The following is a 13,733-nucleotide window of genomic DNA, read 5'->3' as shown; positions in this document are numbered from 1 at the left end:
TCCAGAGTAGATAACACCTCCTTAAGCAGTGCGCGGAGATGCTCTAATTTAAATTTAAATGTCACAACATCAGGTTCTGCCTGTTGAGAAATTTTACCTGAATCTGAAATTTCCCCATCCGACAAAACCTCCCTCATGACCCCTTCAGATTGGTGTGAGGGTATGACAGAGCAATTATCATCAGTGCCCTCCTGCTCTACAGTGTTTAAAACAGAGCAATCACGCTTTCTCTGATATACAGGCATTTTGGATAAAATATTTGCTATGGAGTTATCCATTACTGCCATTAATTGTTGCATAGTAATAAGCATTGGCGCGCTAGAAGTACTAGGGGCCTCCTGCGTGGGCAAAACTGGTGTAGACACAGAAGGAGATGATGTAGAACTATTTCTACTCCCTTCATCTGATGAATCATCTTGGGCAACTTTACTATCTGTGGCAATACTGTCCTTACTTTGTTTGGACGCTATGGCACAATTATCACACAATTTTGAAGGGGGACACACATTGATCTTCAAACATATAGAACATAGCTTATCTGAAGGTGCAGACATGTTAAACAGGCTTAAACTTGTCAAAAAAAACGTTTTAAACAAAACCGTTACTGTCTCTTTAAATTTTAAACAGTGCACACTTTATTACTGAATATGTGAAAAAGAATGAAGGAATTGTTCAAAATTTACCAAATTTTCACCACAGTGTCTTAAAGCATTCAAAGTATTGCACACCAATTTTCAGAGCTTTAACCCTTAAAATAAAGAAACCGGAGCAGGTTACAGTTTTAACCCCTCTACAGTCCCAGCTACAGCCTTTGCTGCGACTTTACCAAACCCAGGGGGGAATACAATACCAGATGAAGCCTTCTAGGAACTTTTCCAACTACTTTCAGATCCTCACACATGCATCTGCATGTCTTGCTCTCAAAAGTAACTGCGCAGTAATGGCGCGAAAATGAGCCCCAGCCTACAACTGGGAAGGCCCTTCCTGACTGGAAAGGTATCTAACACAGTGCCTGACGTTAAAAAACGTTCCCCAAGCTTATAAGTGTGAATTACAAGCATAAACATGTATAAAATGCCCAAATAAAGCAGTCGATTTTGCCCAGAAAAGTGTCTACCAGTTTTATAGCCCATAATAAGCCCTTTATTCTGTTTGAGACTAAGAAAATGGCTTACCGGTCCCCATGAGGGGAAATGACAGCCTTCCAGCATTACACAGTCTTGTTAGAAATATAGCTAGTCATACCTTAAGCAGAAAAGTCTGCTAACTGTTTCCCCCAACTGAAGTTACTTCATCTCAACAGTCCTATGTGGAAACAGCAAACGATTTTAGTTACTGTCTGCTAAAATCATCTTCCTCTCACAAACAGAACTCTTCATCTTTTTCTGTTTCAGAGTAAATAGTACATACCAGCACTATTTTAAAATAACAAACTCTTGATAGTAGAATAAAAAAACTACAACTAAACACCACATACTCTTAACCATCTCCGTGGAGATGTTGTCTGTGCAACGGCAAAGAGAATGACTGGGGTGGGCGGAGCCTAGGAGGGACTATATGGACAGCTTTGCTGGGATTCTTTGCCATTTCCTGTTGGGGAAGAGATATTCCCACAAGTAAGGATGACGCCGTGGACCGGACACACCAATGTTGGAGAAAATCTCTCTCTCTCTCATAACTGAAAGACACAGTAATATTTCAGTAGTGAAATGAGGTTTATTGGATTAACAGAAAATGTGTAATATGCATCAAAACAAAAATAGACAGGTGCATACATTTGGGCACCCTTGTCATTTTCTTGATTTGAATACCTGTAACAACCTAGCCAATTGGTTTGGTGAGCCCATTAAGCCTTGAACTTCATAGACAGGTGCATCCAATCATGAGAAAAGGTATTTAAGGTGGCCAATTGCAAGTTGTTGTTCTCTTTGACTCTTCTCTGAAGAGTGGAAACATGGGGGCCTCAAAACAACTCTCAAATGACCTTAAAACAAATATTGTTCAACATTATGGTTTAGGGGAAGGCTACAAAAAGCTATCACAGAGATTTAAGCTGTCAGTGTCCATTGTGCGGAACATAGTGAGGAAATGGAAGACCACAGGCACAGTTCTTGTTAAGGGCAAAAGTAAAATATCAGAGAGGCAAAGGATGGTGAGAACGGTCAAAAACAGCCCACAGACCACCTCCAAAGACCTACAACATCATCTTGCTGCAGATGGTGTCACTGTGTATTGTTCAACAATTCAGAGCACTTTGCACAAGGAGAAGCTGTATGGGAGAGTGATGCGGAAGAAGCCTTTTCTGCACACACGCCACAAACAGAGTCGCTTGAGGTATGCAAACGCACCCTTGGAGACGCTAGCTTAATTTTGGAAGAAGGTGTTGTGGTCTGATGAAACAAAGATTGAGGTATTTGGTCATAACAAGGGGCGTTATGCATGGTGGCAAAAGAACACAGCGTTCCAAGACAAACACTTGCTAGCCACAGTAAAATTTGGTGGATGTTCCATCATGCTGTGGGGCTGTGTGGCCAGTGCCGGTACTGGGAATCTTGTTAAAGTTGAGGGTAGCATGGATTCTACTCAATATCAGCAGATACTTGAGAATAATGTTGAGGAATCAGTCACAAAGTTGAAGTTACGCCGAAGCTGGATATTTCAACAAGACAAGCCAAAACACTGCTCAAAATCTACTCTGGCATTTGTACAGAGGAACAAGCACAATGTTCTGGAATGGCCATCCCAGTCCCCAGACCTGAATATCATTGAAAATCTGTGGGGTGATTTGAAGAGGACTGTCCATGCTCGGCAACCATCAAACCTAACTGAACTGGAGATATTTGGCAAGGAGGAATGGTCCAAAATACCTTCATCCAGAATCCAGACACCCATTACATGCTATAGGAAGAGTCTAGAGGCTGTTATTTCTGCTAAAGGCTCTACTAAATATTTATGCAATATTTCTGTTGGGGTGTCCAAATTTATGCACCTGTCTAATTTCGTTTTGATGCATATTGCACATTTTCTGTTAATCTAATAAACCTCATTTCACTACTGAAATATTACTGTGTCCTTCAGTTATTTGATAGATCAAAATGAAATTGCTGATCCAAACACCCAATTATTTATAAATGAAAATCATGGAAATTGTCAGGGGTGCCTAAACTTTTGCATATATTTAATTATTTTTCAGCCATATTAATGACATGATATCTAATAATGCTCAGTGTGATTATACACTATGGTTAGAACTTTTATTATTGAAATTATTTAATTTATTTATTAGGGTTTCTTCACCAGAAACTATTATTTGTGTATTATGGAATAGATATACTGTAGCTGTTGATATGAAATTTCAGTATTGTAATATCTCTCTATATAAATAAAGTCAGCCCCCACACACTTATTTGAACTTAACAAAGGTTTTCCAATTTGAAAGTTTATTCTGAAAGGTGCAGTCTTTTTTTCTTGTTTTTGCTATAATTTATCTACAAATCCTGTAAATTGCCTGAATTTGGTGCATTCTACACAGTGATTGCTTAGATCATAAAACCGCCTATAAAGTATAATTTTATACTTAGCTACAATACATAAATAGATAAACTAATGGCTTTAACACAAAAAAGATGTCTGTGATTTCAGAAAAACCCCGCAAGGAGCATGTTCCTTTCTTTTTAAGCCAACAGCTGTGTATGATGATGTAGATGAAGCTAATTTACTCAAGCCTGTATTGTATAAATATAGTTATCACTATTGTCACAGCTTGATAGTACTTTCTATAAGTGTGTATATATTTTAAAGTGCTAAACCTTATATTTGAATTTGCATGGCGTGGAGTGCAGCACTGAGATTGTGTGGTCCTGATGTGATGCTCTGGCTGACTGCATGTATGTGAATGTGGCAGCCAGAGGTTGTGAGGGCGAGTCAGTAGAAGGAGGCTGGTGCATGAGAACAACTGTCTGTGTATTTGTGTGTGTCATTTTATTGTTTATCTAATATCTCAGCAGTCTGGCTCTGACTCTAGCCAGTGCCTCCCCAGCCACTGACCTCACTGCACGTCCGTGTAGCAAGCTATCCATTACCACCACCTTTACTGTCCCCTCCTTATTGTGATTCTGCTGTTCAACAAGAACATTCAGCATGGTCAAGGGATGAAATAATATGAGTATGCCATAAAGATACCTAAGAGGCAGATTAGGGGTTAATAGCTTTATTATAGTGTCGTCGATGTCGGGGGGTGGCGGATTACGGGTTATTAGGTTTATTTAATAGTCGCGATGTGGGTGGGGGCGGCAGATTAGGGGTTAATAAGTTTTAAATATAGTTTGCGATGCGGGAGGGTGGCGGTTTAGGGGTAATAGGTAGTTTATTGGTGTTAGTGTACTTTGTAACAGTTTAGTTATGAGTTTTGTGAAACATTTTTGTTGCGCAAAACTCATAACTACTGCTCTCAGATGGCGGTATGGATTGTGTCAGTATATCGGTGCATTTGAGTGCAGAATGGACGTTGCGTTACAGGCTAAAATGCTTGCGGTATATAGCTTGTAATATGTGTTACTGGCCATTATGCTGGAATTGCCATTTTTTCAGCTCAGTTAAAAACGCAAAACTCGAAATCTACCTGAATGTTATAAAAAAAGCAACCAGACAGCCTATACAGACTATTGACAATGAACAGATTGACCTGAAATGAAATAGACACCCCAAGCACTACACCCTGCCATTGGAGGAAATCAAACACATGCCAAACCATCTGTAGTCAAAGCGCATGGGAATTAATTATATACTTTTTCGTCCATTAAATCATAACTTGCTAAAAAGGTAAAGTTAGATTCTGACAACTAGAATGCAAGTCTGGGAATTTCTTGAAGAAAAAATATACAGTTTTTTTACTGTTAAGTGTAGCATTAATAAGTGTGAGAACTTCCACCACAATGCAACTTTGTATAGTCATTATTTTTACAATTATCATTTATTTTGAAAGCGCCGCCATATTCCGTACAGCTGAGTACATTAAGCACGGCTACATAATAAACAACACTTAATCATAGTGATTCAATATACGTTCCAGGATTAATAAAGGACCACTCAATGCAGTAGAAACGTATAATTAACAAAGCCATAATAAAAAAGGCAATAACACCTACTCAGAATTTAAAATAAGCAGTAGATTTTATTCTGACAATTTTATTTTTTCTCCCATTTTCCGGCCCCCTGTATCATGTGACATACATCAGCCAATCACAGACTAGTATACGTATACCCTGTGAGCTTGTGCACATGCTCAGTAAGATCTTGTTTGCAAGAAAGTGTGAATATAAAAAGACTGTACAAAATTTGATAATGGAAGTAAACTGGAAAGTGTCTTAAAGGGACACTGAACCCAAATATCTTGCTTCGTGATTTAGATAGAGCATGCAATTTTAAGCAACTTTCTAATTTACTCCTATTATCAATTTTTCTTCGTTCTCTTTCTATCTTTAGTTGAAAAAGAAGGTATCTAAGCTTTTTTTTTTATGGTTCAGTACTCTGGACAGCACATTTTTATTGGTGGATGAATTTATCCACCAATCAGCAAGAACAACCCAGGTTGTTCACCAAAAATGGGCCGGCATCTAAGCTTACATTCTTGCATTTCAAATAAAGATACCAAGAGAACGAAGAAAATTTGATAATAGGAGTAAATTAAACATTTTCTGAAAAGTTCATGCTCTATCTGAATCACAAAAGAAAAAAATTGGGTTCAGTGTCCTTTTAAAACTGCATGCTCTATCTGAATCCTAAACGTTTATTTTGACTTGATAATACAGTTCATACAGACGGAAGAAAGCCAGTTGTCATAATTTAATAAGCTTGTTTTGGTAGATTTCAATGTAAAACACGTTGCAGAAGGATCCAAATTATTATGGCCTTTTTAAAGTGGGTTAATGTACTGGGTGAGTCAGGCAAATATCAAAGATATCACCCTAGAGATTGTGTTTCTGTCCTATTTAGAATGGGAAGAAATATTTGCAAAATGTCCACATGCTTTGAAGCTAAGCATCATATTATATCTATACCTATACTGACGGTGGACATTCATTATATTCATAAATGTAATAGGAAACTAACTTCATTACAGCAATTATAATAATGACTGTGCTGAACTAAGAGGCATTTTAAAATCAAACAGCAGCAGCTGATGATAAAACTTAATACTTCAATACACTGTCATATGAGGTCATTTAAGTATTAAACATTTCCATTTAATGTGAACTCTTGCAGGACTCATTTCCCCATGGCAATTTATGACAAGAGGCATTTAATAGCAGGACAAAGGTAAGGTGACAGTCAATTAACACACTATAGATCACAAGTTTAAATAATTGGAATAATATCGGCTAGCTCATATCTATTAACCTTGAATTAAATATTTACTGAAAACTGTTAAACCATAAAGACATCTTGCTTTACTATAGTAATATGGGATATCCAGGTGAATTTACCACTGCCCAAGAAATAAGATAGCAAGAAAAATCTCATCCAAATGCTTCCTCAGCAAAGACACAGTAAAGAGTTAATAATTTGTGGTCATGTTACACAAATGTTTAAAGGGACACTCTACTCTCAAAATGTGTTCCCCCTTAATGTGTTCCCAATTACTTGTTATACAAACTGCAGAGTACTAAATGTAAGGGATTTTTAATGCTTATTTCTATATTTAAAACAACTGTTTCTGTCTGCTCATTAAAGCCAAAATTCATTGTTCACAAGGAAATGTCAATTTAAATGGGCTGAGCTTGCAAAAAGAGCAGATCTGATTAAGTTCTCTCTCAATTCATAAAATGCCATTAGTAATGAAATCTTTATTACAGATGGAGGTTCAATGAACAAAATAAGCTATTTCAGACACAAAACTCTCTCTTTCTTCCACTGCCCCCCCTCCCTAGGTGATTGATTTCTTTTGCTGCCTCATCATCTTTTCTATAGGGAATACTGCTGTATTCATATTTTTCAGTATAGGTGGTACTTTTAACAGGCAAAAGTGGCTATTTCAAATAAAGGTAAAGGCGCTGTTTACAAATAATTTAATACACTCTAGCAGGTAAAATGAATCACTGGGAACATGGGAGATAATTTTACAATACAGTCTCTTTACGCAGGCCTCATGGCAGGTCAACAGCAAGGTCGCAACCAAACTAATACAATGAGCAGTAATAGGGAAAGTGAAAGTCTTCTCATCATTGCCAGATGTGCCAGAAAAATGGCTTACAGAAGACAATGGGAAATGAAGGATTTATGAAATATTGTTGTGCAATATTTCAGGGCTTTTACCACATACTAATGGAAATACAGTGTTTTCAGTAGTGGATTGCACAGCTTTTTGGAGGACGTTACGGACTATAAGTAAAACTAGTTCTTGTTTTTAAAAACTAGAGAAGTTGTTTATGAAAATAAAGCACTAAACTTGCAAATGTAGCATATATCATACAATAACCACCACAGAAAGGAATCATTAATGTGTGGAGATGTGATCGATAGGTTCAAAGGGTGTAAAATACTAAACTGATCTGAGGACCAGGGAGGAGGTATTGGAACCAGGAAAGACATAAACAGTCAAGAGGCAATGTGAGAGCCTTACAGTTTATATGAACAGAGGAGAAACAAAGCTGAAAGGGCGACATCCACTAGAAATAGGTAACTCCTAATAGCAGCTTATTTTAAGCTTTATGGCAAGAGTCAACTCCTGCTTATTGTGCGGTCATAACAAATGTGTACTAAATGCTGTATATTCCTAGTGATTGGAATTTTCACATAAAATGCAAGATAGAAACCAACACATTTTTACATTTATAACACTGGTTTTAGAACAAAAAACAATTATTAAGGTCTTTTACAGAGCAATTTCATCCTATGCAGATACAAAACCCTTTATCCAAACAGCTTGGCACCGGAAAAGGTTTGGATTTTCGGAATATTTGTATATTTGCATATGTAAAATGTGACAGTTTGTAGAGGGGATGGGACCAAGCGTAAGCAACAATATCTTGTCATTTAGGCAATGTTTAGATGTCATGATACAGCTTATACATACAACCTGAAGGTCATTTTTCATTATAACACTTTTGTACACATAGTACTATCAGATACTACAGTACTGTAATCAGAAAGGTAATAGTCATCGTTTAAAATAAATTTAGACTAGCTTTTCGGAATCATTATGGAATTCTGCATTTGGAATTTGTATTACTGAGAAAAGCCAACAGTGCTGAAAAAAAAAGCTCTCACAAGAAAATGGAAAATTGCCAATACCATCATTTTTGATTCTTCATGCATATTCATGCAAATTACAGACTGCCCTTTTTTTTTTTATATACTTACGAAAATATATGGTAGATATCATCTGATCTTCCTTTACGAAGGCGTAACATCCAAGCACCTGGATTGGCCTTTAATTGGAAATATCCCTGGTAAAAAAAAAAGTGCAGGTTTATGTGTATCAAACATAAAATCGGGATTATATTTACAGATAAATCATTGTATTCATTCTCAAAGCAGAACCATAATAGTATTAATGGATACGTGGCCTCTAGCTACAAAGTAAGCAGAAACTCCTTTAAAAAGTCTGAGGGGGTAGATGGGAAAAGGACTTGATCCCAAAATTGCTCTGAGAGGCAGACATTCATATAATTCTACTTCAAGAGTGAAACAACAAAAAATGTATGCTTGCCTGATAAATTCATTTATTTCATGATAATTAGATTCCACAAGTCATTCCCCTGATCACTAGGAGGAGGCAAAAGACACTTCAACATAACATAGCTTTAAATTCCCTCCACTTACCCAAAATCCTCAGTAATAGATTTAGTCAAGTAGACAGAGAAAACAGACAAGCATGAAAGATAAAGCGGGACAGAAGAAGTGCAAAACAAGTACTGACACCAACTAAACAAAAGAAAGGAAGGATGCTCACCATCATGAGAGAAATGAATTTAGCAGATTTAAGTTAATTGGTTACAAGTTATTAGCTGCAAATCAAACCAGAGATCTTAGAGATCATTGCCTGCAGGGCCGTGGCTTTGGAGAACTATATAGCTATATAGAGATGCATTAAATAATATGCCACGGCAGTAACAAAGTAGAAACTGCAGTAATTACCTGCATCCTTGCCTCCCATTTATAACCTATTAAAAAGATAAATTAATTAAAGATAAACCAAAAAAAACATAATTTATGTAAGAACTTACCTGATAAATTCATTTCTTTCATATTAACAAGAGTCCATGAGCTAGTGACGTATGGGATATACATTCCTACCAGGAGGGGCAAAGTTTCCCAAACCTTAAAATGCCTATAAATACACCCCTCACCACACCCACAAATCAGTTTAACGAATAGCCAAGAAGTGGGGTGATAAGAAAAAAAGTGCGAAGCATATAAAATAAGGAATTGGAATAATTGTGCTTTATACAAAAAAATCAAAACCACCACAAAAAAGGGTGGGCCTCATGGACTCTTGTTAATATGAAAGAAATGAATTTATCAGGTAAGTTCTTACATAAATTATGTTTTCTTTCATGTAATTAACAAGAGTCCATGAGCTAGTGACGTATGGGATAATGACTACCCAAGATGTGGATCTTTCCACACAAGAGTCACTAGAGAGGGAGGGATAAAATAAAGACAGCCAATTCCTGCTGAAAATAATCCACACCCAAAATAAAGTTTAACAAAAAACATAAGCAGAAGATTCAAACTGAAACCGCTGCCTGAAGAACTTTTCTACCAAAAACTGCTTCAGAAGAAGAAAATACATCAAAATGGTAGAATTTAGTAAAAGTATGCAAAGAGGACCAAGTTGCTGCTTTGCAGATCTGGTCAACCGAAGCTTCATTCCTAAACGCCCAGGAAGTAGATACTGACCTAGTAGAATGAGCTGTAATTCTCTGAGGCGGAATTTTACCCGACTCAACATAGGCAAGATGAATTAAAGATTTCGACCAAAATGCCAAAGAAATGGCAGAAGCTTTCTGGCCTTTCCTAGAACCGGAAAAGATAACAAATAGACTAGAAGTCTTACGGAAAGATTTCGTAGCTTCAACATAATATTTCAAAGCTCTAACAACATCCAAAGAATGCAATGATTTCTCCTTAGAATTCTTAGGATTAGGACATAATGAAGGAACCACAATTTCTCTACTAATGTTGTTGGAATTCACAACTTTAGGTAAAAATTCAAAAGAAGTTCGCAACACCGCCTTATCCTGATGAAAAATCAGAAAAGGAGACTCACACGAAAGAGCAGATAATTCAGAAACTCTTCTAGCAGAAGAGATGGCCAAAAGGAACAAAACTTTCCAAGAAAGTAATTTAATGTTCCATGAATGCATAGGTTCAAACGGAGGAGCTTGAAGAGCTCCCAGAACCAAATTCAAACTCCAAGGAGGAGAAATTGACTTAATGACAGGTTTTATACGAACCAAAGCTTGTACAAAACAATGAATATCAGGAAGAATAGCAATCTTTCTGTGAAAAAGAACAGAAAGAGCGGAGATTTGTCCTTTCAAAGAACTTGCGGACAAACCCTTATCTAAACCATCCTGAAGAAACTGTAAAATTCTCGGTATTCTAAAAGAATGCCAAGAAAAATGATGAGAAAGACACCAAGAAATATAAGTCTTCCAGACTCTATAATATATCTCTCGAGATACAGATTTACGAGCCTGTAACATAGTATTAATCACGGAGTCAGAGAAACCTCTATGACCAAGAATCAAGCGTTCAATCTCCATACCTTTAAATTTAAGGATTTCAGATCCGGATGGAAAAGAGGACCTTGTGACAGAAGGTCTGGTCTTAACGGAAGAGTCCATGGTTGGCAAGATGCCATCCGGACAAGATCCGCATACCAAAACCTGTGAGGCCATGCCGGAGCTATTAGCAGAACAAACGAGCATTCCCTCAGAATCTTGGAGATAACTCTTGGAAGAAGAACTAGAGGCGGAAAGATATAGGCAGGATGATACTTCCAAGGAAGTGATAATGCATCCACTGCCTCCGCCTGAGGATCCCGGGATCTGGACAGATACCTGGGAAGTTTCTTGTTTAGATGAGAGGCCATCAGATCTATCTCTGGGAGCCCCCACATTTGAACAATCTGAAGAAATACCTCTGGGTGAAGAGACCATTCGCCCGGATGCAACGTTTGGCGACTGAGATAATCCGCTTCCCAATTGTCTACACCTGGGATATGAACCGCAGAGATTAGACAGGAGCTGGATTCCGCCCAAACTAAAATTCGAGATACTTCTTTCATAGCCAGAGGACTGTGAGTCCCTCCTTGATGATTGATGTATGCCACAGTTGTGACATTGTCTGTCTGAAAACAAATGAACGATTCTCTCTTCAGAAGAGGCCAAAACTGAAGAGCTCTGAAAACTGCACGGAGTTCCAAGATATTGATCGGTAATCTCACCTCCTGAGATTCCCAAACTCCTTGTGCCGTCAGAGATCCCCACACAGCTCCCCAACCTGTGAGACTTGCATCTGTTGAAATTACAGTCCAGGTCGGAAGAACAAAAGAAGCCCCCTGAATTAAACGAAGGTGATCTGTCCACCACGTTAGAGAGTGCCGAACAATCGGTTTTAAAGATATTAATTGATATATCTTCGTGTAATCCCTGCACCATTGGTTCAGCATACAGAGCTGAAGAGGTCGCATGTGAAAACGAGCAAAGGGGATCGCGTCCGATGCAGCAGTCATAAGACCTAGAACTTCCATGCATAAGGCTACCGAAGGGAATGATTGAGACTGAAGGTTTCGACAGGCTGTAATCAATTTTAGACGTCTCTTGTCTGTTAAAGACAGAGTCATGGACACTGAATCTATCTGGAAACCCAGAAAGGTTACCCTTGTTTGAGGAATCAAAGAACTTTTTGGTAAATTGATCCTCCAACCATGATCTTGAAGAAACAACACAAGTCGATTCGTATGAGACTCTGCTAAATGTAAAGACTGAGCAAGTACCAAGATATCGTCCAAATAAGGAAATACCACAATACCCTGTTCTCTGATTACAGACAGAAGGGCACCGAGAATCTTTGTGAAAATTCTTGGAGCTGTAGCAAGGCCAAACGGTAGAGCCACAAATTGGTAATGCTTGTCTAGAAAAGAGAATCTCAGGAACTGATAATGATCTGGATGAATCGGAATATGCAGATATGCATCCTGTAAATCTATTGTGGACATATAATTCCCTTGCTGAACAAAAGGCAATATCGTCCTTACAGTTACCATCTTGAACGTTGGTATCCTTACATAACGATTCAATAATTTTAGATCCAGAACTGGTCTGAAGGAATTCTCCTTCTTTGGTACAATGAAGAGATTTGAATAAAACCCCATCCCCTGTTCCGGAACTGGAACTGGCATAATTACTCCAGCCAACTCTAGATCTGAAACACAATTCAGAAATGCTTGAGCTTTCACTGGATTTACTGGGACATGGGAAAGAAAAAATCTCTTTGCAGGAGGTCTCATCTTGAAACCAATTCTGTACCCTTCTGAAACAATGTTCTGAATCTAAAGATTGTGAACAGAATTGATCCAAATTTCTTTGAAAAAACGTAACCTGCCCCCTACCAGCTGAACTGGAATGAGGGCCGTACCTTCATGTGAACTTAGAAGCAGGCTTTGCCTTTCTAGCAGGCTTGGATTTATTCCAGACTGGAGATAGTTTCCAAACTGAAACTGCTCCTGAGGACGAAGGATCAGGCTTTTGTTCTTTGTTGAAACGAAAGGAACGAAAACGATTGTTAGCCCTGTTTTTACCTTTAGACTTTTTATCCTGTGGTAAAAAAGTTCCTTTCCCACCAGTAACAGTTGAAATAATAGAATCCAACTGAGAACCAAATAATTTATTTCCCTGGAAAGAAATGGAAAGTAGAGTTGATTTAGAAGCCATATCAGCATTCCAGGTCTTAAGCCATAAAGCTCTTCTGGCTAAGATAGCCAGAGACATAAACCTAACATCAACTCTAATAATATCAAAAATGGCATCACAGATGAAATTATTAGCATGCTGGAGAAGAATAATAATATCATGAGAATCACGATTTGTTACTTGTTGCGCTAGAGTTTCCAACCAAAAAGTTGAAGCTGCAGCAACATCAGCCAATGATATAGCAGGTCTAAGAAGATTACCTGAACATAGATAAGCTTTTCTTAGAAAAGATTCAATTTTTCTATCTAAAGGATCCTTAAACGAAGTACCATCTGACGTAGGAATGGTAGTACGTTTAGCAAGGGTAGAAATAGCCCCATCAACTTTAGGGATTTTGTCCCAAAATTCTAACCTGTCAGGCGGAACAGGATATAATTGCTTAAAACGTTTAGAAGGAGTAAATGAATTACCCAATTTATCCCATTCCTTAGAAATTACTGCAGAAATAGCATTAGGAACAGGAAAGACTTCTGGAATAACCGCAGGAGCTTTAAAAACTTTATCCAAACGTATAGAATTAGTATCAAGAGGACTAGAATCCTCTATTTCTAAAGCAATTAGTACTTCTTTAAGTAAAGAGCGAATAAATTCCATCTTAAATAAATATGAAGATTTATCAGCATCAATCTCTGAGATAGAATCCTCTGAACCAGAAGAGTCCAAAGAATCAGAATGATGGTGTTCATTTAAAAATTCATCTGTAGAGAGAGAAGATTTAAAAGACTTTTTACGTTTACTAGAAGGAGAAAT

At 37.7% G+C, this 13,733-nt stretch overlaps 1 protein-coding gene across 1 annotated transcript in view; it reads right to left on the bottom strand.

Annotated features, from left to right (window-relative positions):
• UGGT2 (UDP-glucose glycoprotein glucosyltransferase 2) overlaps positions 1–13,733 on the bottom strand; it is a 991,813-nt gene that overhangs the window by 193,196 nt on the left and 784,884 nt on the right. The window contains exon 29 of the mRNA XM_053707835.1: positions 8,362–8,447. Within this exon, the coding sequence (XP_053563810.1) occupies positions 8,362–8,447 (86 nt within the window). The remainder of the gene's footprint in view (positions 1–8,361; positions 8,448–13,733) is intronic.

Source organism: Bombina bombina, chromosome 3 (assembly GCF_027579735.1).
Source record: "Bombina bombina isolate aBomBom1 chromosome 3, aBomBom1.pri, whole genome shotgun sequence".
Taxonomy (NCBI): domain Eukaryota; kingdom Metazoa; phylum Chordata; class Amphibia; order Anura; family Bombinatoridae; genus Bombina; species Bombina bombina.
The sequence above is the reverse complement of the archived record's forward strand: the minus strand, read 5'-3'. Positions and strand labels throughout refer to the sequence as shown.